Source organism: Salvelinus alpinus, chromosome 30 (genome assembly GCF_045679555.1).
Source record: "Salvelinus alpinus chromosome 30, SLU_Salpinus.1, whole genome shotgun sequence".
NCBI lineage: Eukaryota > Metazoa > Chordata > Actinopteri > Salmoniformes > Salmonidae > Salvelinus > Salvelinus alpinus.
The window spans coordinates 21,022,163-21,030,425 of NC_092115.1; the positions used below are offsets into that span (position 1 = coordinate 21,022,163).

At 42.8% G+C, this 8,263-nt stretch overlaps 1 protein-coding gene across 1 annotated transcript; it reads right to left on the reverse strand.

Annotated features, from left to right (window-relative positions):
• Positions 1-3,549: 3,549 nt before the first annotated feature.
• On the reverse strand, positions 3,550-5,160 carry LOC139560148 (RING finger protein 228-like). The gene has a single exon (XM_071376692.1). It carries the CDS (start codon positions 4,727-4,729, stop codon positions 3,947-3,949), a length of 783 nt encoding a protein of 260 aa, XP_071232793.1. The 5' UTR covers positions 4,730-5,160; the 3' UTR covers positions 3,550-3,946.
• Positions 5,161-8,263: the final 3,103 nt, after the last annotated feature.

The following is an 8,263-nucleotide window of genomic DNA, read 5'->3' on the forward strand; positions in this document are numbered from 1 at the left end:
CAAGCCTTTATGGTAGAGTGCCCAGACGGAAGCCACTCCTCAGTAAAAGGCACGTGACAGCCTGCTTAGAGTTTGCTAAAAGGCACCTAAAGGACTCTGACCATGAGAAACAAGATTCTCTGGTCTGATGAAACCAAGATTGAACTTTTTGGCCTGAATTCCAAGCTTCACGTCTATAGGAAACCTGGCACCAGACCACTGCTCTCGAGTGGCGAAGCGGTCTAAGGCACTGCATCTCAGTAAAAGAGGCGTCACTACAGTCCCTGGTTTGTATCCAGGCTGTATCACATCTGACCGTGATTGGGAGTCCCATAGGGCGGCGCACAATTGGCCCAGCGTCGTCCGAGTTTGGCCGGGGTAGGCCGTCATTGTAAATAAGAATTTATTCTTAACTGACTTTCCTAGTTAAATAAAGGTTAAATAAATAAAATAAAATAAAAATGCTGTGGGGTTGTTTTTCAGTGGCAGGGACTGGGAAACTAGTCAGGATCGAGGGAAAGATGAATGTACAGAGAGATCCTTGATGAAAACCTTTTCCAGATCACTCAGGACCTCCGACTGGGGTGAAGGTTCACCTTCCAACAGGACAACAACCCTAAGCACACAGCCAAGACAACGCAAGAGTGGCTTCGGGACAAGTCTTTGAATGTCCTTGAGTGGCCCACCCAGAGCCCGAACCTGAACCTGATCGAACATCTCTAGAGAGACCTGAAAATAGCTGTGCAATGATGCTCCCCATCCAAACTGACAGAGCTTGAGAGGATCTGCAGAGAAGAATGGGAGAAACTCCCCAAATACAGATGTGCCAAGCTTGTAGCGTCATACACAAGAAGACTCAAGGCTGTAATCACTGCCAAAGGTGCTTCGACAAAGTACTGAGTAAAGGGTCTGAATACTTATAGTACCAATCAAAAGTTTGGACACACCTACTCATTACAGGGGTTTTCTTTATTTTTACTATATTGTAGAATAATAGTGAATACATCAAAACTATGAAATAACACATAGGGAATCATGTAGTAACCAAAAAAGTGTTAAACAAATCAAAATATATTTTATATTTGAGATTCTTCAAAGTATGAATGAGTAGTTGTGTCCAAACTTTTGACTGGTACTGTATGTAAATGTCCTATTTCAGTTTTTTTTATTTGAATACATTTGCAAAAATGTCTAAAAACCTGTTTTGGCTTCATGGGGTATTGTGTGTAGATTGATGAGGGGAAAAAACGATTTAATACATTTTAGAATAAGGCTGTAATGTAACAAAATGTGAAAAAGTTAAAGAGGTCTGACTACTTTCCGAATGTGCTGTAGCTACATATCGGTATGATCCCTCATAGAAATAGATACATTCTATTATGGTTTTTGGCAGCCTACTGATTTTCGTGGTTGTAAATAGAACTATACGTATTGGAAACGTGTTCATTGAAGTCTGGTATTGCTTCATTGATTACATGGGTCGAATTTGATCCACAGAAGTGTATTGTGCATATCACAACGAGTTGCTGTACTCATGAGCGGTTTTCCATGTTTGAAGAGGGCCTATAGGCCTATTTATTTGGCAAGACAGCTGTGCATGGCTGCATCTCACTGTAGCAGGCTGTATGTCATGTTTTGGTTATTTAGATCTCCAGTCGCCTTTTGTTTACTGTGTTTGTTTACTGTTAATGTGACAAGCCTAAATATAGCTCGTGTCATGCCTTTATGGATCAGATGTTTTGTTTACTGGGCTTATTTGGTACTGCTGTTTTGTTCTGTTCGCATTCATTCGTTCTCATTCACAGTTGTCTCTTTAATCTAAGTCAAACTGCTATTCACTATGTTTGTTTGCATGCATGAATAATAAGGCTACTACTTTCAGCATTTAGTTTGCATTAGTTTAGTAAGACAGCTGTGTGTGCGGCTGCATTCACATAAGATGTTTGTAATAGGTGAACTACCCTATCTATCCTGTAGCTTATATTCATTACCAAAACGGCCTTGCTTTAATGTGTAGGGCGCTGTCCATTGTGCTGATACAGTACAGCTGAGATAGGCTACAGATTTCGCGACAACCTGTCACTTCAAAAACAATCAATCAATGATTTTGGAGTCTCAGCATTTGTTTATTGTTGTATAGCGCGATATAAGCAGAATTCAATATAATTCCAAAATGTTACCCTCTCACCGATTTCAACTGCTCTCTTAGTCACTTTATCCTGACGCTCGGTCTGGTGTGTTAATTTGTTTCAGTGTGTGTGTGTGTGTGTGTGTGTATGCAGGGGCGGACTTGGACAAAAAAAAAAAATCGGAACTGGCATTTCTAATACACTGGTCCATTTTTCCCTCGAGGCCCCCATAACGGTCATTATTTTTTTCTCACGGCCCTCAGGCCCATTTTTTCCCTGGAGCCCCACTGTTAGTCAGATAATGATCATTTTGTGCAACAACAAAAAACATATCTTAGACAGGCGCACTAAGCTAAAGATGGACCAGCCCATTTGGCATTTGTCAGAAATGCGTGTATGTGTGTGTTCTTCTTTTGTGCGTGCACATGTGTACAAAAAAATACTTATCGCGTCGTAGTGCTATTAGAAATGTCCCACCATTTACCCAGTGGTGCCTCATCAACCTGTAACCTAATACCTTTCACCATTGTGGGAGTAGATTTCCCCCATCAACATTGGAACCCCATATCTCTCCCTGATCTAATTGTGAATAATGTCATTATTTCATCTCTCCATCTAGGGACCTCCATGGAAAATGTTTTAGTATGAACAATATTCACTTTGACAGGGAGTGTAATTCCCACCAAGAGAATAAGAAAAAGGGATACCAAGTAGAGGATGTGGGTAGCCTACCATCTCTGCTTGATGATGTGGAAAACCCTGCATTGTTCTCTTTATAAGACCAGAACCTAAAACAGTACATTCTGTCAGTGTAAAGGTTTCCAATGATAGGCTTTTATAGTAGCTTAGTGTATCACAGATTGTGACACGTACATTGAGATTCATGCAGCATCAGTGAGCTGCACAGAATTCAGTCGTTTTATTTTCAAGTGGTGTAACTGTATGAGCCACAGGAGGGCGCCAGTGGTAATCCTTATTCTGATTTGAGCCTGGGATTCGCGCCCTCGGCCCAGTTTTTCAAAGGTTATCTATGCGGAATTCGGCTATCGGATAGGATTAAATGCATAGAAATTGAATAAATAGAATGGTAGTCCCCATTCATGTCAATGATTTGTGAGTTCTGTTCATTCTAATTCTATGCATTTAATCCTATCCGATAGGCAAAATCCAGATAGATAACTTGAAAAAACTGGGCCCTTGTGAGGCAATGTAGTCATAACAATCAATATGAACTACAAATACATGTACACTTATCCAGTAATGTCAGATCAGAAAGGAGGGAAAGGGCTGGCAGATCAAGACTCAAGGATCACTTCTGAATCAATGTCATATAAAACCATCTGAAGGACTACATCCCAGGGTCCGGCTAACTAAGAAACTGCTCTAAATCCTTTCTGCCATCAAATAGTACTAACCTATACATAACAGCCAGGACAGCAAGGGCAGATGACACTTGTTCACTAGCTTTATTCTTTGGTTAATGTGAATATGGGCGACACATTTGACACAGAAGAACACACAATCTGATTATGAGTCAAGACCTAGCCTACATGCAGGGTGATATGACAGGCCCACCAGAGGCAGACGAGGAACACAATGTGATGCAACACTAAATAGGGCAGAGATTTTACACAATTAAATTGGTGCAATAATATGGGATCACTAGCATGTGATACACTCCCCTTCTATGTCAACCAGACTACCGAAAGGAGTGTATCATGGCTTACTTTGTGTTTTACTGTGTATAACACACTTGAGTATATATAGTATACCCTACACTTAATAACTGACACGTCAATAAATTAATACAACGAAGTGAACACATTTTAAATGTAATCTCATAAAACATTTACATGTCTCCTGCTGGCATTGGAGGAGGCAGCACGCCCGGGTTCCGGGTCAGGCCTATATCTCAACCAGCACACCAACCACGTCATAACAACAGAGAACATGGCCATGATGCTGGCTACAGACAAACAGATAGGGCCGACTGGAGACGGAGGGTTGTTGAAGTTATGCACGAATAGGAGTCCCAGAAACAGCAGCACAAGCATGGAGACGAAGCCGAAAATGGCGCACACACAGCCTGTGGTTAGCACGATGCGCCTACAGTTCTGACAGCTCTCGTATCCAGCACTGTCGTAAGAGTTCGCAGCGGCATTACCTCCGACCACAGCTACAGACGGGATAGCCTGTTCCTGCGCAGCTACGGCTGCCTCGTTCGCCACCTCGCGGCGGTATGCGGCAGTGAGCGCTGGGTGCAAAGGAGGAGGATACGGTGGCAGGATGTCCTGCGGAAGACTGTCATCCTGGATGTAGAATGGATAAGCATCGGTAACTTTAGTGTTGTTGGGGAGGTTGTGTATCCTGTACTCAGGCACCGGGGTCCGGTGGCGACAGAGAGGGCAGCCGATGCGCCATCCTCGGTCCTCACGAAGGTGGAGAGTATTCAGACACTCTTCACAGAAAGTGTGCAAACATTCCAGAATTTTGGGCGTGCGACGGTCCAGGTCGAAGTAGTTGTAGCATATTTTACACTCATACTCCTCATAGAGGGAAACATCTTCATACACCTGCGCCCCGATTCCTTTAGTTCCTGCTACACTCAGCGCCTCTGCCATGTCATCCTCGAATGTTTACATGCTCAAAATAACTTCTGATGTGATCAAATGATTTTCACTGCCTCTCAACTTGACTCACACAGACGCAGTGAGTTCCATCGCCGCCATTCTGTGTGGTATTGTTATCATCAAATCCCGGAATAGAGATATAATACCGTAATACGACGCAATGGGAATTTGATGAGGTAATGCTGGGGGTTTCCTAGCTGAGTCTGTGAAGAGGCGGCAGCAGTTTTAGCCCTCTCTCTCCCAGAGGATAGGACAGAGCAGCATTCACGGTTCCCTTCCCCCGCTGCTGAAGCTCGGCATGAACCAGAATCTAGATTAGAGTCGTTCCCCCTGTAGAGCTGTTTGGTTCACAAATCTGGGGCGCCACTGGGGTACTGGCACAACCCAGAACAGTGCCAGATTAGGCTACATGATCAGATTATTCAGGTTTAAACCCGTTTAGATCAAAACCTGTTGCATACTTAAAGGAATTAACCCTTACTGCAAAACACCTAATCTATCCTCCTGCCAAGTACCTATTTGCGTAGCCTACAGCCTATCTGAACAAACAAAAACAATAGGCCTATTCGTCGTTTTACAGGCCTACATCTTGTCATTTGAGTGAAATAATTAACAATATCTTTATTGTGATCAGTCTGCGCACTGCTGTTTTAGACATTTCAGCACCACACTTGGTGGACAGTGCCAGTGATTCTAATCAGCACCATGCGACGACACCTCCCGCCTGCTACTCATCCCATCCAGAAAAAATGCTTACTCAAATTAGTTTTATGCGATTTTTACACCCTGTCATAGTTTATTGACCAAAATGGGCAGCAAATAATGAAATAACTTATTTTTTAGCCAGTGCAGACAATCTGAACCAGTAACCACACACACACACACACACACACACCCATCCTAATCAATAAGACTAGAACCTCCAAATGTATGGATCATCAGGTGAATTTCATGTGTTGATATGTGATACAGATTAGGCTGTATTTGACAAATTGGAGTTAAATGAACACCATACCTTGAATAAAAATTTTCAGACGTCATTTTATGTTTTTATTGATGTTCTCATTATTGAATTTTGCCGGTATCACAGTAATGAATGCGCATCTCTTTGACATGATAATAGAAGTGAAAAATGATCCTTAACCCTTGACCTGTCTGAGTTAACCCTTAGGTACAGATTTGTATTATGTTGTCAGTCAGTCAGCCTCCCTGTTAGCTAGGAGTGTTGGAACAAAGCACAGGTTACGTGTTCAGTGTCTGACAGAGCCTCTGAAGGAATTGGTGTGTGTGATTGTGTTGCATATTCCGTGGGAAGTTGTACATGAAGCTGATGTGTGTGTGCGTATGTGTGTGCATGCATGTGTTGTACGTGAAAGCATTACTTACGTACACATTCATATACTGCATGTATCTGTGTGTCTGAATGTAACCTACAGCCTGGGGCTGGGATTATATGGTATAAGCAAAACAGCTTTCAACTCAACTAGCACCACCACCTGCAATGTAGCCAGGCTACAAACAGTAGGACCTGGTCCCTCCCTGTACCAACCCCATCTCATTTAGGATTAACTCTACCTCAGTTCACCATGAGGTTGTCTGTGCCTGTGGAGGCCATAGTGGAGACCAAGGCTGATGACTGTAAGGGTTTGTAAGCAAATAAAGTCCATCTTAAAACTGAGAAGTAGAAGGTGAGAACAAGGAGTGTAATAAAGGTCTTAGGCAATGGAGGAACAGTGGGCCAGGATCTCCTCACTGCTCAGAACCAGGGTTCATCTGATGCATTTGTGTCAGATATACAATTCTCTTCTACACGGTTTTACTGGTGGATATTTATTGCTATAATCATCTGGCAACAATGTTGTTTCATTGTAAAGTGTGTTTTTTTTCATGAATTTGCATAGATCCATTCTCTTCCCAAATTACTCGACCAAATATCATTGTGGCCTCATGCTTGCTACGGTTACAACTAGTGAAATATTAATGAGACCTCTTTCTCGCTCTTTGTCTCTGTGTGTGTGTGTGTGTGTGTCTGTGTGTGTGTGTGTGTGTGTGTGCATGTGTGTAACTTGATGGCAACGTTTCTTTAATGGAGGTAAATTATGGTAATTTAAAAAATAGCATTAGTTGAAGTCAAAATGTCTTTATCCATCTTGTGAAAAGCTATTGGATGAAACGATCATAACAGATGCAGTATAAAGCAGTATATCTCCCTCTATTCTCCTATCATAGATCTCCATTGTCTCCGGGGGGTAACTGTTCCCCAAACTCTCATTTTAACTAGTCATCTTGCCTCTCTGACTGATTCTGATATAGTACATGCCTGAAAGAATTCTGGCAACAAAGTGGGTATTTGTTTCCCGTTTGGTATTGTTTTAAGAGGAGACTGGGCTGGGTAGTTAAAGTCTGTCTCTTTCATGTCCCTCAAAGGGGCTCCTTCACTTGGTCATCCAGCCGGTGAAAAAGGGCACTTAAATGCCAACGTGACAAAAGCGTGAGAAGAAAAATAGGGTGCCAGGCTACTGGGCTGCCATAGACAACACGGTGTCTGGGAAAGGGGGCTTCGTTTGGGAGAGACTGCAGGACTTAAAGTTAAAGATTAGTTTGAAATCTGCACTCCACCTTCTCTCTGTCCTCCTCCCTCTTTCCCTCCCTCCATCACTCTGCACCAGCCACCCTCGCTCTGAAAAATAAATCTGCCGCCAGAGAGCAGGGGATGAGCCAGGAGAAGATCCTCTTTAAGATGACAGAGAAGGATCCTTTTGTTCCCCTAATCCTCCTCGCCCCTCTTATCCCCCTCCTTACACCCCTCCCCTCCCCGTGGCACATTTCAAGCCCAACTGGACGTCAAAGGGGCTGCATGCTCAGGCAGGGACTCAATGGTTACATTTTTCATTCTACTTCATCACTCAGAAGAATGGGATAATCTGAGCGTTATTTTTTTATACATCTCTCCCCTTGTTTTTTAAGGGTAACAGACACAAATTGCTGTATTTGGGACTTTAATTGTTTATCTTCATGATTCTGAACTGCTCTCAACTGGAGCTGGCAGTTTACCAGAATTTAGCCAGCATTTAAGTTAATAAGAGCTTGATCTTTGCAGTCTTGCTATGGAAACCATACAATCATCTCTTTAACGCTGCCATAGCAACCACAATGAGAAACATCACCCCAATATCTTGTAATGTAATCTAATTCCATTCATTCATACAATTCCCCATTGACACTTTACCATTCATCATATATTATAGAGGGTATTAGAGAAATGACTAAACACCTTACTCATCATCATAATCATGAAGTGATCACATGACATGGGTCAATATTGGTGCTGCTCAGAGTGACTCCCAAGGGAGAGTCTGTCAGCTAGTCTAAGCCTGTCAGGGAGAAGAGGTCATCACCTATGGTTAGGTCTCAGGATACTATGCATTTCCCTCTCTTCCTCTGTCTGCCTTTAGGGTCACCACTAAGTGCGCACCTAGGCACCAGGGCAAGCAGCTCAAGTGTGTGTCGGTGTCATTATCAGAT